The sequence below is a fragment of the Melanerpes formicivorus genome, unplaced genomic scaffold, assembly GCF_026170545.1.
Source record: "Melanerpes formicivorus ecotype bairdi unplaced genomic scaffold, bMelFor1.0.p_v2 SCAF_8, whole genome shotgun sequence".
Classification (NCBI taxonomy): Eukaryota; Metazoa; Chordata; class Aves; order Piciformes; family Picidae; genus Melanerpes; species Melanerpes formicivorus.
This window is the reverse complement of record NW_027142360.1, coordinates 17,304,783-17,331,974: the sequence shown is the minus strand read 5'-3', so window position 1 is coordinate 17,331,974 and position 27,192 is coordinate 17,304,783. Positions and strand designations below refer to the sequence as shown.

The window sequence follows — 27,192 nt, the reverse complement described above, 5'->3', positions numbered from 1 at the left end:
GTCCTCACCCCTTGTGAACCCTTCCTATTATTGGGTTATATATATATATTGTTTAAAGGAAATTTTACCTCTCTACTTCCAAACTGACTCCAAATTATTTCTTGGTAGATTTACCTCCTCCCCTTTTTCCTTCCCCCCTTTCTTTCCCCTTTTTTTAACTTCCCTTATCTTTTCCTATTCTTTCCCCTTCCCTTTTCCTTTGATTGGGAAAGAGGAAAGGGGAGTGGGGGAAGAGTTCTCAGTCTTGCCCCCCCATCTGAGCTCTTAAATCCCAGTTAAGGCTCAAACCACAAGAGGCAGGTAAGAAACATCTCCCTAAGTTCCTTATGGAAAGCACATCTTCCAGAAAAACCACTAAATCTTGCAACCATGTCAGATCTGAAAGAAGTCAAGGTGTCTGAAATAGCTTCAGTGTCACAGCTAGCAATGAATGGAGAGATATTTCCATTCAAGTAATTGGCTAAATATCATACAAGGAACAAAACTTTCCAAAGAGATTCCCTACTGTATAGTACAGCAGCTGACAGAACAGCTTGTGTTTGTCTTGGGTTCAGTTGAATCTGCTGCTGATACTCAATACCACACTGCCATCATGCCAGCTTCACAACAAGTGCTAGCTGGAGCAAAGTATCATGGGGTTTGAAGTTCAGATTGCAACATGAGAGGCTTCCTGTTCAGTCTGCTGGGCAGACGCATGCATGGTTGGGGGCTTGGGTGGGGGGAACCCTTTTTATCACTGGCTTCTGCTGCATTGAGTACTGGGTTCAGTTCTGGGCACCACAGGATAGGAAAGACATTGAGATGTTGGAGCATGTCCAGAGAAGAGCAACAAGACTGGTGAGGGATTTGGAGGGCATCATATGAGAAGTACCTGCAGGAGCTGGGGTTGTTTAGTCTGGAGAAGAGAAGGCTGAGTGAGGGGAGATCTTTTTGCTCTCTACAGCTACCTGAAATGAGGTTGGAGTGAAGCTGGTGTGGATGAGGGTTTAATTTGTGCCAGAGAAGGTTGCACACTAGGAAAAACTTCTTTACTGAGAGAGTGGTGAGGGGTTGGAACAGGCTATCCAGGGAGGTGGTGGAATCACCATCCCTGGAGGTGTTCAAGAAGCTGTAGATGTGGCATTTCAGGACATGGTTTAGTGGTCATGGTATTTGGTTTATGGCTGGACTCGATGATCTTGAAGGTCTTTTCCAGCCTTAGTGATTCTAAGCTTCTAAGTTTCTATTCTTCTGCAAACAGGCTAAGGAAATTGTACAGCATATCATATCCAGTGAACTCTTGATCACAACCCAGAGGGGTTTTTTGTGTTGCTTTCCTTCCCACTGGCTCCGGGAGAGCAGGGCTTGCGAGAGCAGGCTATGGTAAACCAGTAGTGTTGTACAGAACAAGTAACCTACTTACTCTCTCATCACTCTTTTGAACTTCCACCTGAACTTTCTGGTTCTCAGGTTGCTCATTCTGCCCTTCTTTTGGACTCTTGGCCTGACTTTTGTTGGGGATCAAGGTGGATGACTCATGACCATTCTGAAGTGGGGAAGGAGGAGGAGGAAGGCTGGGTTGTCCATCTGCTTCTAGTAACAAACATATCAAATCACCAGAAACAATCCCATATGAAGCCAAGGTCTTCTCATCTTCTGTGAGAGCATCTTTTCTATTCAAGGTTATTGAAAACTCAGTATCAGAACTGCAAAACAGAAAAGAAGAAAAAGCAGTAAAGATGTTTGGCTACAACTGGGTAACAACACAGAGGTATAGTTAAGAAGGGTATACCACTTACTGCAATAGTACTATGCCACAGGGATGAATCTTTTAATATATGGTTAATTATTAATGGAAAAGTGAGGAAAGAATATGGCATGAAACTATTTCCCCCATGTTTCCACATACATTTTAAGTAGCCATAACTATGTGGTTGAGGGGTTTGGAGCACAAGCCCTATGAGGAGAGGCTGAGGGAGCTGGGGTTGCTTAGCCTGGAGAAGAGGGGGCTCAGGGCAGACCTTATTGCTGTCTACAACTACCTGAAGGGAGGTTGTAGCCAGGTAGGGGTTGGTCTCTTCTCCCAGGCAACCAGCACCAGAACAAGAGGACAGTCTCAAGCTGTGCCAGGGGAGGTTTAGGCTGGATGTTGGGAAGAAGTTTTTCACAGAAAGAGTGATTGGCCATTGAAATGAGCTGCCCAGGGAGGGGTGGAATCACCATCACTGGAGGTGTTTAGGAAGAGACTTGATGGGGTGCTTGGTGCCATGGTTTAGTTGATTGGATAGCGTTGGATGATAGGTTGGACTCGATGACCTCAAAGGTCTCTTCCAACCTAGTTTATTCTATTCTTTCTATATCTTAACTTGCAGTGACTGCTCATAAAACAGTTATGAAGGATAGCAAATAAGTGTCCTTCAAACTGGAAGGTATCACACCTAGAAAAACAAGCTTTAACTACTGGTCAAAATTATTTAAGAACAAAGCAGTGTTGCAGATTCAACCAACTTGTCCAATTAAGCAAAATATTAGTTTCTAAAGGTCAGCAGCTGCCCTACCGTACGCTAGTTGCAAATGAGGGCAGTAAGAGGCTTCAGAGAAAGCATTTACAAAATAGAGACCAAACAGAAATGCAGCTTGTCTGTTAGAACCGAATCAGCTATCCACTATCAGCTAGAGAACTTGCTGTGGCAAGACAAGCAGCAGCTCCCGATTTCTCTAGCTCAGACTGCTGGAGTATCGCTCGTATCTAATTTCGGGGTCGTGACTACAAACTCGTTAAAATTGCATCAGGAAATAAGCCCCTTCTGCAGGCGTTTCCTAAGCTGATTTTGCTGACCTTACTCTCCTATGAAGGCTGCCCTAAATTCTTCATAGATAAAACACTGACTGAATCTAAGCCCCCAGATTCTCCGGACGACTGCAGAATTGCGAAACTGGCAGCCTACAAACGTTTTTGTAACGTAAAGCCCATACAGCAACTTAAGTCAGCTCTGAGCGAGCTGCAACCCGCCTTTCACAGTCCTGCGTTTCACTTTCCCGTTCTGCCACGAACAAACCGGGAAGCAAAACCCTTCGCAGGCATCGTGCCCTGCCGTCCCGCCGCCGGCGCTGCCGCCAGGGCCTGTGCTACAGGGCTCACCGGCGGCGTTACCAAGCGTTGCACGAGCTTTAGCAACGCGCCCTCGTGAACCGAGTAAAACCTCAAGGCCGACAAGCTTTTAAGCTCCCCGCGGTGGGACCCCGCACACGGATCCACCGGCCGCCGCGCTTTCGCAGCGCAAGCCTTGCCCCGCACGCGGCGGCGCGCCACGATGCCTCTCGCCCCACGCTGCCCAGGTCCCCTTCTCTCAGCACCCACTCTCTGCGCCTTCACGGTTGGCCGGAGGAGCAGCCATACGCTCAGCGGCCCTGCAAGGCCGCCACCGCTGCCCACCTGGCAGGGGGCAGCACTGATACGGCGGGGTAAGGGGGTCTGGCATGGGCTGGGCTGGGCTGGGCCGGGCCGGGCCGGGCCGGGCCGCTCCGCTCCGCCCCTCTACCCTCCTCGCGTGGTAAAGCCCCGCCAGCCCGAGCGCGCGCACGCGGCCACCGCCCCCCCACCTCCCCCACTTCGCACTCTACCTGTACCCCCAAGCAGGCAGCAAGGCCCCGCGCAGCTGCGCGCGCAGCTCCCCCAGCGTTGGCTCCGCCCCCTGCACCTCCAGCGGCGCCGTTCGCTTCTGCAGCCGCACGCGGAGCTTCATGGCGGAGGCGGCGGCAGCTCTCCGCACCCACCTCGCGCCCCCCGCAGAGCCCACCGGGTGGCGGCGATGGTGGCCGGATGGTGTCGGTAGACAGCAGGCGCAAGGGCTGCCGGGGTGTGGCGTTGTTTTGGTTGGCGCGGCACCGCCTCAGCTCGCCCGGCACCGCCCCCGTCCGGCACCGCCCCCGGGACCTGAGGCGTGTCCTCAGCGTACCGCCGGCCTCACGCCCGCTCGGTGCCTCGGCGTGCCACGCCGTGACCTGCGCTCAGGGCCGCCCTGCCCTGCCTCCATCGATGATTGGGTGCTCAGGCTGAACCGGTGCGTGCTCCGGAAGGAAACGCCGTCCCGCTTGTTCCTGCTGCTGTCAGTAGAGGGGAAGCCGTGGTGGCTGTTGCTCCTGCTTAGTTATTCAGATTGCTGTCCCGCTGTTTAGCTATGGCTTTGTCCCCCTCGGTGGTTTATGCCTGATCTCTGCACACTGGCTGCCTGCCTGCGTGTCGAGAGATTTTGTTGGGCTGCTTCTCTGCCCTTCAGTGCGTGGAGTCAGATTGGAAAGGACTTTTTAGATAATCTAGCGGTTAACATAACTCAGCCAAATCCACTAGGTGCCAAATCTGCATGGAGGATGAGAGTGGAAGGAAGTAGCCAAGGCAGAGACAAAGAGCATAGAAAGGAGAACACATGAGAAGGGATAAAGAGCACCATGCCTTTCAAAACCTCTGATTTCCTCTCTTGAAGAGGGTTGAATCCAGAGTGAGTGCACTGCTACTTCAACATTATGACCATTTGTCGTTGGCTATGGATGTGCTCTGACTGTTGGTCCAGACCCAGCCACCTCCTGTGTTCCCACTGGCTGCTTACTCCACACTTTTTGGGGATGCTGGAGGAGGCTTCCCTAGTATGAGAAGGCAAGAGATTCCAGTGGACCCATATGATGTTGATCTCAGGCTGGAAAGGCCACTGTGTCAAAATACTACAGAAATCTCTCTACTTAGAAGCTTGAAGAAATGCTATGCAGAAGAATTTTTACTTTCAGCATAGTTCACCCTTTTAAGTCTAATTTATTAAAATAATGTGCAGTATGGTGATCAAAGAAAGCTCTTTACCACTAGCTCAGAATGTTCATTAAAGACAATGTGATTTCTCAACTCCCAAGTACTTTGCTGAAGATTTTTCTCCCACATATGATCAGAGCAAAATACAATCAATAAAACCCAAAGAAGTAAGCCCTTACTGATAGCCCTAGTGGTTTCTCTTGATGAATTTTTGGGATGTAGTTTAATGGAGACAATAACCATCTTTTCCAAACAAAACAATTCTGTGGTTTTATGATTTTAAACTTAGTGTGCCTGTAGTCCTGTTGACCTGCAGTCAACTTCCTGTGGCAGAGGAGACCTATAAAAAGTAAAGGTCTCTGGTTCAGTTACATACCTTATGGAATTTACTTTTGTGTGTGTGTGAAAGTTGGGTATCACAATAAATCTCTGAATCAGTGGACCTTTTCCATTATTTTTCTTTCTCTATTTGTCACTACAGAGTGTATTTGATGATACATACAAGTAAATATATTTGTGAGTATATTAAGCCCTCCAATATTTTGAATGATTAAGGTCACACTAAAAGATGTGAGACAAGAAAGAGAAGGGTATGAAGGCTGGAGTATTATCAAGATACCTGTGAAAGTCTGAAGCATTATTTTAAGTGTGCCACTGGAGGCTCAAACCAAAGCTACTGGAAAGAACCTCTGAACTTGCAGCTTGATGGTGGTCAGCTTCACTCATAAAAGGTATTTTATGTGAGTGCTACTTAGCTAACACAGTGGAGCTCTGCTTTACACAATTTCAGGTTGGCTGGCTGCAGATAACCTCCAGCAGTGTCTGAAGTTTACTTATGTGGCTCTTGTCTGTTTCTGATTAAAATCATGGTGACATGAAACAGCCATTCAATAGGTTTTCTGGGGTTTGCCAGATTGCTTCAGACCTGCTTAGCTACCACCATGTTTTCTTGGATTGTTTTGCTTGTTTGTTGATGTATTTTGTTGGGGGTTTGTTTCAGTATTGAATTGCTGAGAGTTGTGTGCAGAGCAGAAGCCTTTGAAGTGGCATATCAAAACCAGATTTTGATACCTTTGCATTGCCAGACCACAATCACATGTCTCTGGGTAGTAAAGAGGCTCCATCTATTGGGGAAGATTCTCAGAGGAAGATTTCCTATGTTTTGTGATGAACCAAAGGGGTCAGATTTTCCTTAGTGAGATTACTGCACCCCCCTTCTGGGAATCTATGGTGACTTCTTTCAGGATTTGAATTTACACAAATTCAGGGTACATGCTGCATAGGTTGAGAGAGTGCCTCATGTTGCTGTCAGCTCCATGAAAGTAACTCAATGATTGTACAAGACACCAAGATTGAGTCAAACAACTGGAAGAATAGCAAAGACAGCTTGGAACAGACCTACACAAATGATGGGGTCAGGTCTGTATCTGTGCAGATCACAAGTAGTGCCTCCTGCATTCCTGTTCAAGATCTCAACATTTCTTACTTTTTCCCCTGTGTCTTGGGGACCAGCTTAAAAGCACCCTTGCAGTTCTAGCTCTGAGGGTGGTGTGGAATGCAAAGCTAGAGCAAGAACAAGAATTCCATGGATACAGTTTTTCATCAGCTCATCAGATGGTTGTTACTCGATTCTAGGTAGACACTGCAACAATGTTAGTTATTTTGCAGCCTGGCACAGATAAGTAGTTCTCTGGCAACTCTGCTCCAAAGCTGTGAAAGTCCTTATAAAGGGTGTCTATAGGCAAGCCATGCTTAGGAAAACCTCTGGTAGCACGGTGCCTTTGCAAAGTCTCCAAAAGACTGGGAGGGTTCCAGACCTACTCACAAATACAATCCATGGGGGCAGGGATGGCCATTGCCTCCTATGGATTCTGTTTGAGCATTTCATTGAGCTAGATTGCCTGTCTCCTGAGTTTGGAAGTGGGTAGTATTATTTTCCACACTGAATGGAGGAAACCATGAACAGGAACTTGTGGTATTACCAGTGGTTGTGGAGAGGTGACAATCACCTGCCTTTATGTAATTTAGCAAACTCCTGCCTGTATCATTTGCTGGTTTCTTGGAGCATTCCTGCCTCACCTATGAACCATATAAATTTCACATCTCTTTTCCCTCAGAAGTGATTTTCCATATGGAGTATCAGTGAATAGGAAGGGTTAAAATCATGAAGCTGTTGAGTCCTTTTTGATTTGTCATTGTTGAGCAAGCTGCAGAAAGCCTACCTGTTCTTAAGAGAGCTGCAGAGTACCTAGAAACAGTGGAGCAAGCAAGACCCTGAAAAATCCAGTCCCAGTTCTGTGGTAACAGCAGAGATATTTGTGAAACTAGAGTACTCGGTCTGGACTTCAGGTTGGGTAGATACTATGTTTGCTATTATTCTTGAGAACTGTTTATCTTGTGTTTGTTAACTATTGGGGTTTAATTTCTGAATCTTCATAAGTGAAAGAAATTCTTCTGTGGGCTGCAATTGGAGAGTTTTGTGCAGGACTAAGGAAAGACAAGGACAAAATTCTCAGAGATGATACTCTATTCTCTTTCAGAGGTTGGTCAGTTTAAGATGATGTGGTTTATGGCTGTGTCAAACCTGTACAAAATAATAACTGACTTTATTATTTTTTTCATCAGAAGTTTTCTTAGTTCTTAGGCAGATTTCAGCTTTAATCTTTCTTTCAAGTTTTATTGAAAGGTTTTGCACACTGTTCATCAAGGAGAAACCAAATGTATCTACAGACTGGTAAGTAGAGTACTTCATAAGAGTGAGGTATTCAAACTGAAACAAAGACGTTTCTCACCTTTTTTCCCCTCTACTTAAAGTACTTAAATGCACTATCTCTGAGAAGACAAAAGAATTAAGAGAATGATATAAGTAAAGGAATTGGTCAAGGTATGCTCAGTTGCAGAAGATAAGTCAGAGCAATTTGTCTGCCATCCATTGTCACTGACAATACTACTGTGATTCAGACTATCAGGCAGCTGACAAGTTCCTTCCCTTTAGTTCTGTCTCAGTCACCTGACTAACCTTGTACAATCAGTCCTAGCTTCTAAGAGAGACTTGAGGCTTTGATGAAGCCAAGAATATCAGCCTTGTTGGTCTGAGAAAGCAATATGAAAATACACCATCTTTTATTTCTGTAGCAGTTCAGTTGATTATTCTTTCAGCTTCTCACCTGGCATACATTTAAGATCCAAACAGGAACATACTAACTACAAAGCACAACACTGACTAAGATTGCTGTTCTCTGTTCCTTGGTGACAATGAAATTCAATGAGAATGAGGTACCTCAAATATATCAGTGCTTCTAGCAGTCCTTGTAGATGAATATCTAGTAAATACCTTTCTACTTTATAGAAACAACTGTCTGGTATGGTGTCATGGACTTAATGTCCTGCCACGCAGTGGCTCACAGTGTCTCTTTGCACTCAAAGACGCTGTGCTGCAGGCTTGTGCCAGGACACCCTTCTCGATTCCTGTGTGATCAGCATGTAATTCTCATGTGCTTTGAACTGAATTTAGCATTCCCTTTTCATGGACCTGATTCAGTCAATTTCATGTATCAGTGTTTGGATTAAGTCAAAGGTTTGTGTGTAAACAGAAAACTTTTATAGGGAGGCCTACTGTCTTTTATTAGACCATCTGATTTAGCTGGAAAGCTTTTGGTCTCAGAAATCCAATATATCCTATATAACAAGGATAGACCTGCTCCTCCTTGGCTGGAAATACTCTTTTATACTCACTTTGCAGGGGGTAGGACAGGCATTAAAGCAAACCAGCCACAACATGGTCATTGGGGGGAAAGTATAGAGTACTGGAACAGAACAATTCAGGCTCCTCAAAAGCTAATGTCTGACAAAGCACTATCCAAGTCATCAGAAATCTCTGCTCCCACACCAACTGTTCTATATTTCTATATCTCTATCTATATATCTATACCTGTATTACCTATTTATCTATAGCTATAAAATATTTATATAGGTATTTGTCTATAAATATCTGGGGGGTGGGTATCAAGTGGAAGGTGGTAGTCTTTTTTTGGTGCTGCCCAGTGATAAGACAAGGAAAGATGGGTACCAGCCAGAACACAGGAGGTTCCACTTCAACACAAGGAGACACTTCTTTGGGGGGAGTGTGATGGAGCACTGGAACAGGCTGCCCAGAGATGCTGTGAAGCCTCCTTCCTTGGAGAGTTTCAAAGCCCACCTAGCTGCATCCTTGTGTGGCCTGCCATAAGTGATCCTGCTTTGGCAGGGGGATTGGACTTGATCTCTGGAGGTCCCTTCCAACCCCTAACATTCTGTGGTTCTGTGATAAATGTTGTTAACAGGTCTCTGTGGCAAATGTGAGAAGATGTTATATACATGGTATTCTTTCCTGCTGTGTTGGATGTCCTTGCAGCTTGAGGCTAATCCTGGTCTTAAAGTGAGGATTACTCAGAAGGGCCTGGACTATGGTATGTCTAACATTGCCAGAAGTTAATTTATGATAAATACTCCAGGCATAGACTATAGTTCCCTAATACAGGTATAATGTAGTAGCAAGCCCTGTAAGTACCAAAATAGACAAAATTCCTTTTGTCACTTCACATCAGGAACACCCTTTGCCTCTTCTTTCATTTATTTCCTTAGCTTTTGTGCACCCCAGGTGTGAATTTATCCTTGCATTGGTGATTGCATTCTCCTACAGTCCAAGTGTTTCTACCACATTCCTTCTACCTATCTCCATTCTTAGAACCAGAATGAGATACACATATAATCACTTCTTTTCTAAAGGTGTCCAAAGACTCATTGAAATTGCAATATTTAATTGAGGATAATAAGACATAACTAGAAAAAAGCTTACCCTTTGGAAACAGCTACATAGCCACACACCTTTATTCCCATTCCTCCATCTGGTGTGGGGCAGCATCTCTATGTGCCATTCTTTAAAACAAAAAAAGTGTAGTAACTGTCTACTATAATTCTGCCCTGTCTATTATAATTCTGCCTCTTAACAGAGTATCAATAATTTCCATAACCTATTTTGCTTACTTTCACTGTCTCTTACCTAAGACTTACTCCATGGATATGGAGGGCATGCAGTATAATTGCAAGTGTTTACAGAATTAATATTAGTAATAAAGGTTAACAAGGCACACATTCAACAAATGCTGGGTCATGCTAAGAATTAATCAGCATTTATGCAATGAACATGCTGACAGGTAAACAATGGAATTGTGAGATGAAAAGTAGAAGCTCGGGGTTTATGCTTTAGACATGAAAGCAAGGATCAGGTCCACTTATTTTTCTGTATGAGCATTGTTTTAAAGGCTTTTGAGGAATTGAGAGGTGCAGGGCAAACATCAGTCACCCAAACCAGAACTGATCTCCATATCTTTTTATAAAACACACAGGAAAATTCATTCCCTGAGGATCTATCGGTGCTGTAGAAGTAAGAATTCAGCCTGTTGTTTCTTACCGAGCCCAGCAGTTTTTGTGGCCTTCAGCATGGCCTTCAAGTGCTGAATGAACAGGCTAAGTCTGTGCAGCCCCACATTAACAGTAAGAACAGACATTAACAGTGCACTTCCCAAAGGTATTTCTTGTATTTGAAGAGCATGGTGCCTGTCACATCTTCTCCCTTAATGTGAAATTTGAAGGCTGCAGGCTGCTGCAAGGACCTCAAGAGAAATTCCACCTGGGATCACTGGCTGCCTTCACTGGCAGCTGTTAAAAGAACTCTAAGTTATTTCAGTCAGAGCCCATATTTTGCTTTGGAGGCAGGAATTCCCAGGGAATCATAACTTACCTCTACTTCATAAAAGATGAAGAAAGAAATGGGAAGAAAACACTTAAAAGTATTGTCAATAAACCTCAAATAACTTTCCTGTACACAAGCAACTAGCACTTCTGATGCATATATATATGTGTGTGTGTATATATATATATCTCACATTTTTTTCCTGTAAACACTACATCTAGAAGTCATCCTGCACTTCTTAATTAGGTTTTTCATTCAACCAGTATGATACAATCTGAAATAATGGTGATGACTAAGTGTTTTCCAAGGCTTTCTACATCATCAGTGAAGTATAACAGATTCAGAACCCTGACAACAGTTCTAGAATATGAAACAGAACTCAGGGATGAGATGATCTTGGTTGATTGATTTGGATGTGAGGGTAATGGAAGTTATAAATGGGTGTATAAGTAATTGCAAGGAGGTCTAGATAAGGGTTTCAGATTCACACATTTTTATGAATGATGTTAAAAGTTATTAAGTTATTTGGCAATATATATGGTACTTTGGGTGCCTGAGTCCAGTCTGCAAGGCAGGTGCTTTTCTCTGTTCCCTTGTAGGCAGGCAGATTGGGATGGAACTCCTGAAGCAAGCAGTATTGAAAGAGACCTTCCCAAGCTGGAGTGGGCAGGAGAATTTCTCCATTGTTACAGTCAGTTATGTAATGTCAAAGTAAGTAAAGGAAATACATTTCAAAGTTTTGGTATGAAACATCTTATTGTATCATTACTGCATAGTAATAATTATGCAGCCTTTTATCTTTGTTTAGTGTAAAATTGTAATGGTCCCTCTAACTCAGCCCCCACTGCTCAGATATTGACTTGTTTTCTAAGTCCTTTATTCTGAAGGACCACCTTGAGCACCTTTTAAATTGGTTTGTCTCACAGTTTGGGGCAAGGCAGATGTAAGCACATATATGCTCCAATGGAGGAAGCAGATGGGGAGGAGGGAAGAATCATTATTTTTAACAATCTGCTACTATAAAGGACCTATAGCAGCGAAAGTAATTTGTGTTTGATGAGAAAAAGCTGGCAAAGGGATAAGAATATCTATGTTGATGTGGCAGGAAGATGACTTTTACAAAATTAAATCAACATTTTGATTGGCTAGGGCTTGATACCTATTTGCAGCTGAGGAAAGCCATTGTACCAGGAGCAGTCAGGAGTTTCCTACAATTTCTCCAAAAAAGGTTTTCTACAGCCTTCAATTCCATCTTCTAGTTCAAGCTTTTCAAATAGGCTATAAACAGAAACCCAGAAACTTTGGTCTTTTAATATTCCTATCAAGACAAGCTCTGCTGCTCAGTACCATTTTATTTCCTCTTCCTTAAAAATTACCTGGAGCAAGGAATACAGTCTGGGAGACTTCATGTGCTTTCTGCTGGATGGGGCCTGCATCCTTTATCTAAACCTACTATTTCCAACAGGCTTCATTGTATTATACCATCCTTGCAACCTTAATACCTACATCTGAGAGTGCTGTGTTTGAATAGTCTGGAGAAGAAGAGGGTGGAGGTGCATGTGTCTTACTGCATGTCTTCCACTCTCTGCTGAATGGCAATCATAGTAAGATTCTTCTTAGAGGTACACAGTGAAAGGATCACAGACAACAGAAACAAGTTATGTCAAGAAAAGCTCAAATTAGGAAAGGAAAATAGGAAAAGAAATAGAAAAGGAAAATAGGAAAAAATTCTAGGGAGCATCAGAACAAGGGCCCAAAGTGGTTTGGGATTCTCATCCTTGGATGTGTTCAAGGCTCAGATGGGTAGGGCCCCTGACCTGGCCCAGCTTTGAATAAGAGGTTGAAAGAAAAAAATCCCCTGAGGTCCCATTCCAACCTAAATTATTATGTGATCTTCAAAACTCCAATTCATTCTCCCAACTGTAGTTCTCTTAAATTGGCCATCTTCCCAGGGGATAACCTGATTTTGGACAAGATTTCTAAAGGCAACCTTACTTCTGACCAAGATGTTATTGGAAAATTATGGTAACTCTAACTAAAAGTAAGTAACTGGTGCCTTCTGCCCCAGGGAAGCAGATTAAAGGCAGTTGTTACAGAGATCTCTGCAAGATATCAAGGAACAATGAAGAATGTATACTATATGATAAGATTACAGCTGATATGTTTGCAATGTTTAGCTCGATTCAACACACCCATTTGCAAGACAGTATCCTGGATTGTCAGAAACATTTGTTTTGGCAGGGAAATCTGCAAGTAGGATTTTGTTTAGAAAAAATGGATCCTCTCCAGAGCCCTTTGCTGAAGGGAGGGAGCAGAGTGGGCAAAGAGAAACTGATGTTCTTCAGCAAATGATAGCATTCAGGCAGCCTATATTTATTTACAGATGCAGCATCAGGTTTTAACACACTTTATTTCCCTCCAGCAAGCATTCTTCACTTTGAGGAGAAGTGTCTTTCTTTCCTAAAATATACAATATGCTTTTACTGGAGCATAAACTTTGCCTTTTAGAGCAGAAGGGGTTTCAGTGATCAGAACTGCTCCTTCCTCTTTTGACATGCAGTTTAATATCCTCCTTTCTGTATTCTGTAGGCTCAGAATTAACTCTGTAGATTTCCCAGAAACTTCTGCTTCCTTTATTCCTGGCACTGGCATTAGTCTGTCAGTGGCACATGCTTCTGCTACAATCAGTGCAGACTGGAGAATGAACACATGGCTTCTGTAAGTAATGTGCAGATACCTGAAGGTGGGAGGGGGGCAGTTCTGGGAGAAGAATTGAAAATTAAATTAAGAGATGTACTTGGTAGTTAGTATTTTTTCAGGCCAGATATGCATTAGCATTTAACAACAATCTATTTGAATAAACTTCTAAACATGGAAACATCCCCTGCCAGTTAATGATTTTTTGTTTTAAATTATGCTACCTCACAGGTTGTCTCTTGGGGAGGTATCACATCAGACACCCATTAGTATGCTCAGTTTTTTCCAGACTGCATATTTCATGACATTACAGGAAGAGCCAGGAGTACAGAGTTTGCAGTGGTCATAGTTTTTTTTAGTTTCTTTGAGATATAACTGGAAGGTTGGCACTGCAGTTAATTATCTGTTTGCTACAGTACAGTGCATATTGTTTTCCAGAGTACTCCTATTAAAAGAAGGGCACCGTCACAATGCCAAGCATTCAGACCTTCAGAGACAGTAGAACTCAGGTCGCTATGGGAAACTGAGCCTGTACAGTATGAGACTGTCTTTAGTCACATGATTGCATACTGATTTCTCCACTTTTTTATCTCAGTATTTTTGCTGTAGACTTTTAATATAATATTCCTGATTTTCTTGAGGCCAGAGGAAGGCATAAAACTTCTAAGATAACAGAAAAGTGTACAACTTGCATTAATGTAATAAATGGTAACCGCAGTAGGTGTTGCTCTATTTGCAAGCCAGATAGCACAGCAGGATGTCCTGATTTCAAAGTAGCACAGACATGCAGTTCTGCATTCAGTTTCAGTACTGCTGGCTGGAAACCTCTGTCACTATGCTCCCAACTTGTCTTGTTCTTTCTGTCATACCAGAGGAAAAGGATACTGCGTTCAGCAGGGCAAATCAGCTGTTCCCACACACAATGACACTTCTCCCTCTTGCTGAAGACTATAAACCTTTGTTTATTCTAAATAAAGGTTTATAGTCTTCAGCAAGAGGGAGAAGTGTCATTCTAAGGACATGGCCATAATCTGGAGAGACCCCAGATGTGTAAAACTCCAAAGGCTTCACAGACAGCAAGGGAGTCAGGCAGCTGGCAGGATTTGACAGAAGAGATCATAGTGGAAGTGGTAAAAGACAGTTTTGGTGAAGTTTAGGAAGTGGAATGTTTTTCTTGCTTTTTAGGGGCAGAGGAAACAATCTGTGCAGCTCTATTTAATAGAAGTTTTGTGAATGGCTGTCAGTTTAGACAGATTCAGAATATGCTTTGCTCTTCACCCCCTCCACTCCCTGGTCCTACATGTTGATTTCAGCATAGCCGACTAAGAAGGCCCAGCTGAAAATGAGCTTTCCAAGGCAGACCACAGACAACCCACTCCTCCTGGGCTGTTTCCTGGCTCAGTAAGATGGGTCTTCTCACAGCTTCTTAGTTGTGATGGTTTTATCCCTGTATTTCTAGCTCTAATACCTACCTTCCAATTCCAATACCTACACCTGCCTGAATTTAGGCATAAGGATCTTTGTTGAGGTCTTAGAAAGAATTTTTACAGGATGGAGACAGAATGAATGTTTTGGGGGCAGGACTAAGAATAAAGGAATATATATAATATCTATATAAAGAAATATATATATTTTAAGGAGTTATTGAAAATTGCTAACAAAGAGGAAAGTGGAACAAGTGCAAAATTGAGAACCACTGGGTTACCTATTTATTAGGTAATTGACATTGCTGATGCAGTCCCAGAGGCTTTCATAGTTTCATAGTTTCATTCAGGGTTGGAAGGGACCACAAGGATCATCTAGTTCCAACCCCCCTGCCATGGGCAGGGACACCCCACACTAGATCAGGCTGCCCAGAGCCTCATCCAGCCTGCTCTTAAACACCTCCAGGGACGGGGCCTCGACCACCTCTCTGGACAACCCATTCCAGGGTCTCACCACTCTCATGGTGAAGAACCTCCTCCTCACATCTAGCCTGAATCTCCTCACCTCCAGCTTCATTCCATTCCCCCTAGTCCTATCACTACCTGAGATCCTGAGAAGTCCTTCCCCAGCCTTCCTGTAGGCCCCCTTCAGATACTGGAAGGCCACAATTAGGTCACCTCGGAGCCTTCTCTTCTGCAGGGGAATCTGTCATGAAGGGCTGGAATGGCTGTGAAATTGTCACATTTTTGCAAAGTTTTCAAATCCTGCACAAATCTGGAAAATGTGTGTCCTGGAAAATCATGCATATAATCTGGTTTTGAATGCCAGGCATGTGTTTAATCTACTCTAATCCCTAGAAAACCTATTCTTCATTCTAGATGATAGCAGCAAACAGTCTTTTTAAACTTGATTTACAGGGAGTTTCTTTAACTGTTCCTTAAAGCAGATGCTTCCTTTACTAAGCTAGGTGTTTGATTTTTTTTTATCTAAGCAGGAATGACCAAGGAGGAATTACTGTGTCCATCTCAGGACTGTTTATTGCAGTTATCTTCAAAGTGTCAAGGGACAGCACAGGTTGCTTGTCCGTTTTGCTGCATGATTGCCAGCTGACCATTAATAGTGTAAAAGTTGAGTTTAATGGAGGATCAAGGTATGTACAACAGATTTTCTAATTACTCTGTGGGAAGTAGCAGGGTTGTAGCATAAGAGCCACTTTGCAAATTTTGACCTTCAGGTATCCAATTACAGGATACAACTATTGAAGACTATGAAAACATATTTTAAAGGTCTGTTTTCAAAGCCAGGCTCCTTTGCGGAGTGTGTGGACCGTGGTTAATCTGCATTTCTTTGTGCATGTGCCAAAAAAAATGAGCTGACTGAACACAGAGCATATAAAAAAAATGCCATTTGGGAACATTAAAGAATAGAAGATTGCAAATGGAGGTTTGCAGATAGGAAGGTGGTCTAGACTGATTATGCCTTTTGAGAAGCCAACCTACAATTTCAGAATAAAACTTTCAAAGAAGAATATGGAACAAGGCTTAGAGTTTTCCTCACTTTGTTGTCCTGGATTTTAGTTTTTTTTCCTCAAAGTGTGGCTAATTGAGCATCAACCTGTTACCATGAACATTCACTACTTTGCAGATTGCCTTTTAAATAGCTCTTATGACACTGTGAACCTCTAGCATTTGACTGAGACTCCCAAATTAATAGAAACAGTCAACGGCATCGGTCTACCAATATCGCTGTAATCAGGTCACAGTATCACAGTATCACCAAGGTTGGAAGAGACCTCAAAGATCACCAAGTCCAACCTGTCCCCACAGACCCCATGACTAGACCATGGCACCAAGTGCCACGTCCAGTCCCCTTTTGAACACCTCCAGGGACGGTGACTCCACCACCTCCCTGGGCAGCCCATTCCAATGATAAATGACTCTCTCAGTGAAGAACTTTCTCCTCACCTTGAGTCTAAACTTCCCCTGGCGCAGCTTGAGACTGTGTCCCCTTATTCTGGTGCTGGTTGCCTGGGAGAAGAGACCAACCCCTTCCTGGCTACAACCACCCTTCAGGTAGTTGTAGAGGGCAATGAGGTCACCCCTGAGCCTCCTCTTCTCCAGGCTAAACAATCCCAGCTCCCTCAGCCTCTCCTCATAGGGCTTGTGTTCAAGGCCTCTCACCAGCCTTGTTGCCCTTCTCTGGACATGTTCAAGTGTCTCGATGTCCTTCTTAAGCTGAAGGGCCCAGAACTGGACACAGTACTCAAGGTGTGGCCTAACCAATGCAGAGTACAGGGGCACAATGACTTCCCTGCTCCTGCTGGCCACACTATTCCTAATGCAGGCCAGGATGCCATTGGCCTTCTTGGCCACCTGGGCACACTGCTGGCTCATATTTAGGCAGCTGTCAGTCAGCACCCCCAGGTCCCTCTCTGGGAGCCCTCCAGCTACTCTGACTCCAGCCTGTAACTCTGCATGGGGTTGCTGTGGACAAAGTGCAGCACCTGGCACTTGGACTTGTTGAATGCCAGGTCTCATTAGTATAAATGACATTGATGTCCCCATCTGGCAGATATACATTTCAAATGTTTCAATCCATGGTAAAAGGTCATTATGTTAATTTCCTTTCCTCCAGCTGGATCTACAGCTTTCTATCTGGTTATCTTGAGAAGCCCATTCACACCAAATTGGATCAAAATGTGAGTTTGCAAAGATGGTTTCGGCTAGTAAAGGCAGGAGTTGAAATACAGCCCTTACATTACTGACTTGTCTCTCTTCCACATAGATATGCCAAAACATTGAATACAAAATCCAGATGATGGATGCACATATAAGAAAGCAGAAGGGTGAGTTGGTGATAACAGAGTTTAAATAATCTTCATAGTGCTCAAATTGTAGCCTTTTCTATTAGATGCCAAAGCATTCCTATGTTCACAGTACAAAGAAATGAAGGAAGGAAAATATAGCCATTGTTCTGTACCTTAACCTAGTCCAGAACTCTTGCATGTACCTTATATTCAATATCTAGATTTCTTCTGTGTCCACAGCAGGTCACTTGTAATTTTTCAATCTGTTGTAGCTGACCTCTGTTACTTATCTCAATTTTTGAGAGGAATGTTTTTGTGCTGATTCTTTGTGCTTTTGGTAGTGTGGACATAAGAAAACCTGAGTTAGCAGTAATCCACTAAAAAAGATGACAAACAACCCTGCCAGAGCTCATAAATTTAGCACATCTTGTCATGAAACTGAATTCAGGGGGATAACAAGAAGCTGCAGGAAGACATGCTGCTAAGTGTCCTGCTAAGCATGTTTCTCCTTACACCAATAACAATTCTGTGTCACTCTTGCAGAGACATGAAAACAATAGATATCTGTGTCCAAAAAGCATATATATAGATAGATATCTGTACATAAGATTTTTAGTTCTGTAATAAACCCCACAGGCTTTTTTAACCTCTTTTTTGTTGTTGCTGTATTTGTTGGGGTTATTTTTCCCTCAGGCTAAGAATATTTGTGTTTTTCACCAATTCAAATTCACATAATTCACCTAAGTCATTATAATTCGGTCAGAGAGTTTGTCCCTACTCTCCACATTGCGTTGTGGATATTTCTGTTATCTGCTCTGCTATTCGGAAGCTGATTTTTACTTTTCCTCAAAGAGCCTATACCTGCCATGTGCCAAGCAATGGCAAAAATGATTGAAAATCATGGTGATGAATAACACTTTCCTGTACAGCAAATACCTAAACAGGCTCAAGGGCACTTCAAGCTGTGCTATCATATTGAAGGAATTCATGATCTCTGTGAAATCACCATTTCTCTTTAAACCCATCTGATTTTTATACAGTGTGAACAGACCTTACGGTCCAATCAAAAATAACAATCAAGCTGAAGTTGCATGAGTGCCTTGCATAGAAAGATTTGAATCATACTGTCCAATAAAGTGCCCTCCACTGTAGTGAACAAACATCCCTCGTCTTCAACACTGATATGTGTAAGAATGTGCTAATGTCATCTTCCACAGCATCTAGTAGTATTTTAGCAGTGTTTCCCTAATCACATAGGACAGTTTAGCTCTCTGGTGCAAACATGTAACAAAAAGGGGACTCTGCCCTAAAATCTCCTTTCACTGCATGGAAGAGATTTCTGAGGACTGTGTTCAGCTATGAACAACAGGAGAACCAGGCCTAAACCAGGAGGAATCAGTGACTTTTCCAGAGGGAATACTCTCCCTTTTTTCCCTTACAACAAGTTGTGTTTGTTTGGTTGGTTTTTTCCCTTCCTTCTCTCACCATTCTTCTTCGTATTCATCATTTCTATAATGCCTTTGCCTTTAACTAAACAATAACTGCTTGTGATGTGGTTTTATAATAACAGCTGTTTTGTTTTTGTCCATCATTCTTCTAGTCTTAAGATACATTGATGCCTTTGCACAAATAGACTATTCCCTAGTTAGTTCTCCAGCTGTCTTCAAATCACACATTAACTTGGATTTGAAGGTAATTTGTCTTTAATATCAGTGTACTTTCTAAGACTTCTCTGCTTCTCTTTCACTACAGTCTTACTCAGCTTCTCCAGTGTTTAATTAGAAAAGCAATAAGACATTTGGATATTTTGGTCAAGATACAAGCAATTGTTTAATAAATTAACCACATTTGTTAATTAACCAAAGCTGTTATTTAGAATCAAACTATTTTGGAGCTGAAGTCCTTCAGAGGTGCTTTATAAACAGCATAGAAGTGATTTTCAAACACACAGCTCTTACACTGCTCTTTGATATTGACTTGTTAATAGCAATACCTTATCCATGATGGCTAGCAATGTGATTGCAATCCAGAGCATTTGTTTTGAGATGAATCAGCATCTTGTATATGTGCAGGTCACACCCAAAAAAAACCTTCTCACAGACAGTCCTTGAGCAGCACACAGCAGTTCCTTTCTTATCTGTTTTCACCTTTGTTGACAAGAGATATCTGAGCAACACCCAGCTTTTCCAGCAGCTTCATCAGTCCTTGCAATTCAGAGCATTTCCATGGCTCTCAGGACTGTCTTCAGTTAAGAAAGATGGGCTAGAGCTGTGGTTGAGACTCTCTCTGTCAGTTATTTTGTTCAAGCAATTTTTACCACGCATAAAAACCACTCTGAAAGCAGGATATACATAGCTTAAAAGCACTGAGCAATTATTTATGAGCTACTAAGTAGATCTGACAAGCTAAGCTTTAACATGATGACACCTGTATGGGATGCTGGATTGGTCTTTTTAAGTCAGTTCAGGAAGTTAGTGGTCTTCAGTGCTTTTTGGAACAGGCTGATTCTTGGTGGCTCTGAGTTACCATCTTCTAACTCACAACTTTTTCCTTAGGCTTTTAGAACTTTCCATGGCAATATTTTTCCTCTTGAATCTTTCAGCTATTAACTGTTATAGTGTCAGTAGTTACACTGTTCTTACTTTTCTTGCCCTGAGCTCACATCACCTTTTCACACTGGAAGAATTATTTTCTTAATATAACTAAGCCAAGACCTCACACTTGTGCAGCACCCAAACTAGGTCTTGAGGACTGGCTGCTGGATCAAAGATAAGAGCTGGGTGGTTTAAATGCCTCCTTTGTGTCCTCCTAAGCAACTTCCAGTGCTTTTGGGGTGTGCCTGTAATTCTTAGGATTAAATGAATGAATGTACCTTTGCCACAAGGGAAAGAAAGCTGTGGTCCAGAGGATTTTTGTGTGTGTCCCATAGCTGCAGTTCAGCATAATCCCTTGAATGCTCAAATTCAAACTTTGAAAGGATGGAGGCCAGATTTTCTCTTTGATTCCTGCATTTTTCCAAAAGACCCTGAACTTGCTGACTTTTCAGGGCATATCAGAAACTTATTTGCTTGCTTTAGTTTTTCTTTGGTTTTTTTCTTTGGCTTTTCTTCAGATTAGGAAAAATTCTTTCTGTTCAACCACTGCTAATGCATTCTAACTCGTATAAACGTTTACAACTAGAAATGTTTGATAATGCTTCTTTTCAGGGCACAGTCTATCCAGTAGGAAACCACACAGACCCTCCCTTTGTGCCAGCTCCATTTGCTCTCCCAAACCAGGATGATTCCATGCTATACCTGGGTGTCTCCAGTTATGTTCTTAAGTCTGCTTCACTGGCTTACTACAGAGCAGGGGCTTTTAGCATCACCATCTCTAAAGAGGTAAGTATAATTTGCATGTAACAGAATGGCAAATCTCAGCAGTCAGGAAAGGAGGCTAACACATTATGTTTGCTGTTTCACTCAGATTTAGATCACACTTCTACCACTTCTAGGAGGCATTTGTGACATCCTTTCTGTATGTCATCATTTAGAGTAGTAAAAGCCTCCCTCAAACCTAAGTCTTCTTGGCAGATCTAGGCAAGGAATGATAGATATGAACATCACAGACTGGTGTGCAAGGAGTGACAGAAAGAACCAAAAAACTGTTGTCTCTTCATGGATCTCTCATAGGAAAGGGCATGACAGGAAAAGGTATACTGAAGCCACAGCCAGCTGCACAGAGGTCAGTAACAAATTCACTGGTTATGCTAAGAGCCAGAAGAAACCCTCAGACTTTACAGAGCAGCAAAATGGGGCAAGAAGGTACAAGAAAACCAAGCTTTTAGCTGTGGGTGAGGAACATAAAAGACTTCTCTGAGAAATGCTGTTTCCACACTGGCATTAAAGGTTCTGCTAACTGAAAGAGTTCTCAGGTGTTTATAAAAATCCATAACACATATGGAGCTGATAAACATCATCACAGTGGTCAGCAGCAAAAAGGGCAAATGAGATTTCTGAGTCTTGCCTCTGAGAGATTCAGTGTGTTCATCTAAGAATGTCTGAAGGCAGGAAGTAAGCAGGATGCCATATCTGTTCTTTCAAAGAATGTTTGTTCACTGGTATGTGCTTCATAACATGTCCATGAGAAATTTGTCTCTTCTGTCCTAAAGAGAATTTTGGGTTCCTCAGAAATCATTCTGGGGCAAGGAAGTACTACACTGAAATATAGATTGTCTAAAATAAAGTATGTATGTTGTGGTGTTGTTTTATTTTCCCAAAGGAAAACCTAATTTTCAAGCTGATATAATCTCATTTTTTTTCATTTGTTTACAGCTTGCTACTACTTTTAACCTAAATATTGGCTTATTCAAAGATTTTGTTCCTGAGGTGGGTACTTTTACCTTTACAGACCTTTGAAGAAAAAGAAGTAGTTAATGTTTCTTATGGGGATTATCTGTGCACTAGCTCATGTGTGAAAGTATGGAGGAGACAGGGAAACTGAGCTGGTTTATGATTAATGCAAGATTCAAACAGACATGTCTACCCCATCATAACTCTAGTGTGATATAGTTGTTCCTAACTGTATCACACTATTCTTTAGTCATTCTCTATTCTTCTGAGTGCTGGGTTTGCTCTCAGCCTCTGAAACAGTTATAAAAACCAAGTGGTAGACCTCCATGAAGTCAGTCTCTTTTTATTCCTGTTGAAGGTAGTGGTATCTCTGGTATTGGTAGCCTGACTTCTCTGTGCAAAGATACATGATATATTACTGCTGGATATTACACATAATGGGAAGTAATAGTCATGAGTAGCTATGTGTATAAATGTGATACAAGAAAATTAGATACGAGATTCCTTTAAAACCCCTAATATAGCAACAGTTACTTATAAAATTATGACATTTGGAATCTGTGGCATTGCAAACTAAAGCTTTGTTGTCTAGGAGTTTTTCTGGTTTTCAGAGGATGGGCTCTTTTAGCAGGCTGCCTCTTTTCCACGTTCTTTATATTGTCAGGGTCATTAATTTTCCCCTCACTTCTTTAACATGCAGAGCTAATCCTCTCCTCACAAGATACTTTTTTCCAGGAACAAGCTTTAAGTTATTTCTCTCTATATGTTCAATATCAGTAGATTTAAAATGTCATCATTTGTTCTGCTAATTTTGTCATTGCAGTTGGTGTAATTACAAAGAAGTGGTTATAACCTAGGGTAATTAACACGAGTATCAGTATATAGCGCCTTACTGTGATGCAGCCTCAGAAAGTGGAGCTGAGGAAAAGCTTAGCACTGCATTCAGAATTTTTTCCTCTTTGAAATTCTACAGATTGCTCTGAGTTACAGAATAGCATGCCCAGTGCTGCTGAGGCTGATGGCTACATCACCACCTGCAGTCAGTTTAAATGCAGACAGATGCATCCTACAGATCACTGGCTGTGTAGAAGTGTTTGCTGTTCTGCCAAATTCAACCACCCAGTACATCTTTACAGGCAATCTAGTAAGTAACATGAGCTAGATGATAACATTTGGTGCTGGGGCTGAACAAATCACACAGTAATCTTCCAGATCCTTTAAAAATCATAGATATCAGTATAATACAGCACGTTATGCTCACTCTTCTTTTGCATTTCACAGGGAGCAAACATGCATCACATACTGTAGAACTTATTAGGTAGTTGCAGAGAGCAACTTATCAAAGTCCTTTTTTCCATGTGGGAAGTTGAGTGATGATTCAAGAATAAATTGTAATGCATAAAAATGTGATTGTCTGCTGCCCAGTCTTCCCAACTTGTTTGTTATAAAATAGTTCAATGTGACCCCAGACTTCTTTTCATTAGGTTGGAAGTGAACCAGTCCTGTCAGCCGTGCAAGGACTTAAATGGTCTTAATGATAAGGAGGCAGTCAGGGCAATATTATCACTTCACTCCTGCAATCTTAGTTGCCAGCAGAAAGTAGCAAATTCACAAATGATTTCACTATCTACATGTATTGGCCAAATAAAAAGTTTAGACATTGTGTTTCCAATCACAAAAGCAATTGCATTTGTGCCTTTATCTGAGACAGTATCTATCTGTGCATACAATCACAGAAGACTGTTTTGTTTTTTTCCCTGCAGACAGCCAGTACCAGAGCCAATTTGACAATAACCAAACAGAAGTTGATTATCTCATTACTTCTGAAGAGGTAACCAAGTGAAAAATGGAAAACAACCTTAACAATCCCAACATTAGGACACAACAGAACTTCATTGTGTCAGCCTCACAATGTTTGTTTCACCATGAAAAAAAAGAAAGAAAAGAAAATTAGTTACCTTCTTTCTCACAATGGCTTTTGTGAAACAGAGACATTCAGCTGGGTTGGTCTAAATCTTGCAGGTGAAATACAGTAATACTGTGGAGTAGCCATGTCTCTTGTGCAAGGTGATTGTACCCCTCTCCATAGGTTAAATACCTTTCCAGGTGACAATGTTCCATTTATTGATTATCTTAAAGGGATCAGGTTTAGTCTGTTGGGGACAGAAAGTTGGAGCACGAGATTCAGTAGTTTATTTGAAAGCTTCTAAATGTTGCTGCCATGCCATATCTGAGCATCATAAACAGAGCTGCCAGAGTGCAAATGCTGCAGTGGATCACTGTAACTAGCACAAAATCAGTATGAAATTCCACAGTCTTCAAGCAGTGTGCATAACTCATGTTTTCATTCTTTATAGTGAACCCTCTTCTTTTACTGCTTTTCCTCAGGTTCCAGTTCTCCCTAATGCACTCCCCTCTTCGGTCCTCTGAGGTATGTTCCTGGTTACAATGCCTGGGAAAGGTAGCTGAGCACTTCAGAGATTAAAGAAATTCATCTGAACTTGTTTCTGGACAGTTCTTGGTCTGTCTTGGGGATATCATCTGCCACTATTCTTCTGCTTTGAAATATATTCTCTGGTTGGGGTGGGGAGTGGGGGGGTGGTGTTGGGTTTTGTGTGTTTGGTTGATTAGAATAGAATAGAAATTACCAGGTTGGAAAAGACCTTTGAGATCATCGAGTCCAACCTATCACCCAACACTAACCGACTAAACCATGGCACCAAGCACCCCATCCAGTCTCTTCTTACACACCTCCAGTGATGGTGATTCCACCACCTCCCTTTTCCAGTAAGAGGAAATACCTCTTGGAATGGTGATTATTTTTCTTTTCTTTTTGGTTTTGTCAGAGGATCACAATGTTATGTAGATATTACTGTGTAATATTACTTCAAACAAAGAGAAATGTCTGCCTGGGTATGTGTGACCTAGCAAGCCATCATAGTTGATTCTGCTCCCATCTATATGCAGCAGCACAAAGGCAGACATGGGGCCAGCACCTCTTCTAGCTGTTTCTGACAGCCAGCCTGAATTCACAGCTGCATGAAGTAGGCACAGCAGTTGCAGGGAGTGCAAGGTTAGGCTTAAGCTCAGTTTTAGGGACTATCTTGAATCACTTCAACTGAATATCATAAACAGAGAAGTCAAAAGTAGGGAATGAAAGAAACACCATGCCACTGCTTAGAACTTTCACGACAGAATAAGAAATGGTCAGTGCAACTCTGCAGCACCTCAGCCCAACCTACAGCTTCAAGTGAAGAGAGGAGGACACTAATCACAGTGGCATAAGACAGCATCAGGGCAGGGCAATTCTTGCCACACAGAGAACAGTTCACTTCTGAGGACTGAGTCCTGGCAGCTGAAATGAGGTTGAAGAGATGTCATTCTTAAAGTCAATGTTGAACCCAGATATTTAATATAAATATGAAAATAACAAGCCAAAACAACAAAAAAACCCACCCAAACAACAACAAAACCCCAACTTCTATTTCACTTACTGTGAGAAAGATTGACACCTCTTTTGTACATTGTTCAGCTGCAATTTAAACCACAAAGGATGTTTTTCTCTGCCAAGCTCTGTTCTGATCGTTTTACATGTCACTCCAGTTCTAACCCTTCATCTTCCCTGTCAAGCTGCAATCCCACAGGCACCAGTCATTAACCACCAAGTGTGTTTTCTCCTCTCACAGCTGACTTCACTGATGGAGAATTTTCTGTCTTATGCTTTATGGAATACAGTGATCCCAGTAATCAATGGTAAGGATTGTGGGCAGTTCTTGAGCATAATTGGTGGGAAAGCAAGACTGAAACCATAAAAGGGAGTGTTCAGCTTTATGCCTGTTTTATTGGAAGTTTTCTGTCCATTTGGCTAGATCTGGAGAGGGCCATTCTGTGCTGGACTTTAGTTCTGGTTCTTCAGTCACCTGGATAAAGGGCTGGGCTAGAGCAAGTCTTGGCACCCTTCCAGACACTGTCCTTAGGTTTCTTTTTCACTGGATGCATCATGGCAGCAGAGTTGAGACATGCTTGAGCCTTGTCCTGACACAGAGTCAAGACATGATCCAGGCTGGGGAAGCACAGAAGCTTGCTTGCATCTTGGGGCTTTAGGGTAACATCTCTGACTTCCATCTGCTTTCATGCTTCACCTGCTGCCCAGGCAGAACAAATTAGAAAACCATCTCAGTGGGATGCATAGAGTGAGGGAGGGTGAAGAAAGAGGTGAAGGTGGAAGGAAGCAGGTGGAAGAGTACAGAAAGTGCCTATGAGGTAAACAAAGGTCAGGAGACCACTGGGGAAGGAAATGAGATTTTGATGAGGAGAAAGGGAAGAAACTGAAAGGGAGGGATGCAAAAGCCAGGTGTTTGGAAAAGGAAAAGGGAATAGAGCTGAGGCTTGATCCAGGAAATTGGGGACAGATGTGAATAAGAGGGACTAACAGGACTAGAGGATCAGGTAGGGAGGAAACTGAAAGGAAGATGGAGAATGAGAGTGCGAAATGGTAGAAACCAGATCTTGTAGGGCAGATAGCTGGAGAGGAGCAAAAGCAGTCAGATCCCAGTCTCAGACAGATGAGGTTTGAGGTTGTAAGAGGTTTGTATGCAACTTTTTCACAGGATTTTTTGCCTCTTAACACATATGAATAATAGCTCCCTTGAGAAGTGAAAGGCTGACTCATTAAAGGGAAATTGCAAAACAGAATAAGTTCCTTGAGAAAGATGCTTCTGAAATGAATTTTATTATTACATTCAAATGTAACTACTTTTGTCCTTTCCAAAGATAAACTAGGAAAAGGATTTCCTCTTAACTTGGCCCATACTACCTTGGCTGGACCTGTAATAAAAATTAATCAGGTGAGAAGCCCAATTTCATGTTAAAGAATATTCTTTTTCAGGCCTGTGCAGGCCTGCATATCCTGCCTTAGGTAGTCCTAAATGTTGCTAGTTGTAAAGCTGTAAGTATACACTTGGTATAAAATCCAAACTCTGGGTCAAAAATGAGTCCATCATCCCCACCACCCCTGGCAGTTGTAGGTTATAAAGAGTACCCTAGTTCTTTAGGGTATGCCAGCATGGGGACACCATGAGGACAGCTCTGCTATCCCCAGCAAGGCTTAGGAACAACGAGTTCCTGAATCCTCAATACCCTAGGAAGGCTCATAGGCAACCTGAGTGTCTCTGTGGTGTTACTCAGCCTTTTGGAGGGTTGTATTAACTGACATCAGAGCCCATTCCTACTCTAAAGTTAACTAAAGTTCAGAAGCCATAAACCTTTTAGTAGCCTTGCCCTGCTGAAGGACTTACCATGGGCTAGTCCCACAGTGCTGACCCTGATTATGTCCATTTGAAATTTCACCTTCTTTCCGCAGGATCATCTGGTGATTTCCACGGATGTTCGCTACAAACATGAGGAGGAGGGAGATTAA

At 42.4% G+C, this 27,192-nt stretch overlaps 2 protein-coding genes across 3 annotated transcripts in view; one reads left to right on the top strand and one right to left on the bottom strand.

Annotated features, from left to right (window-relative positions):
- Nucleotides 1-3,848, bottom strand: part of FBXO7 (F-box protein 7) — a 14,112-nt gene extending 10,264 nt beyond the window's left edge. Inside the window, exons 1-2 of one of the 2 annotated variants that reach the window (XM_068142335.1) lie at nucleotides 3,604-3,848; nucleotides 1,403-1,685 (exon numbers count right to left, since the gene is read on the bottom strand). In XM_068142335.1, coding sequence (XP_067998436.1) covers nucleotides 1,403-1,685; nucleotides 3,604-3,725 — 405 coding nt within the window. In that variant the 5' untranslated portion in view covers nucleotides 3,726-3,848. The remainder of the gene's footprint in view (nucleotides 1-1,402; nucleotides 1,686-3,603) is intronic. The other variant, XM_068142334.1, reaches the window with a different exon arrangement.
- Nucleotides 3,724-27,192, top strand: LOC137442774 (BPI fold-containing family C protein-like). Its single transcript, XM_068141748.1, has 17 exons — nucleotides 3,724-4,092; nucleotides 4,551-4,623; nucleotides 9,103-9,228; nucleotides 11,114-11,225; nucleotides 13,104-13,232; nucleotides 15,628-15,786; nucleotides 17,271-17,334; nucleotides 17,421-17,481; nucleotides 19,043-19,134; nucleotides 20,649-20,822; nucleotides 21,756-21,809; nucleotides 22,747-22,917; nucleotides 23,537-23,604; nucleotides 24,162-24,204; nucleotides 25,460-25,526; nucleotides 26,547-26,620; nucleotides 27,136-27,192. Exons 1-17 carry the CDS (start codon nucleotides 3,724-3,726, stop codon nucleotides 27,190-27,192), a joined length of 1,893 nt encoding a protein of 630 aa, XP_067997849.1.

Excerpts from the sequence above, each read along its gene's own strand:
- LOC137442774 (XM_068141748.1), top strand. The coding sequence starts at position 3,724 with ATGGCGGAGGCGGCGGCAGCTCTCCGCACCCACCTCGCGCCCCCCGCA. Across the intron at positions 4,624-9,102 it reads TGCTGGAGGAGGCTTCCCTA|GTCTCTGTGGCAAATGTGAG; the intron begins GTATGAGAAGGC and ends TGTTGTTAACAG. Across the intron at positions 17,335-17,420 it reads ACACCAAATTGGATCAAAAT|ATATGCCAAAACATTGAATA; the intron begins GTGAGTTTGCAA and ends TCTTCCACATAG.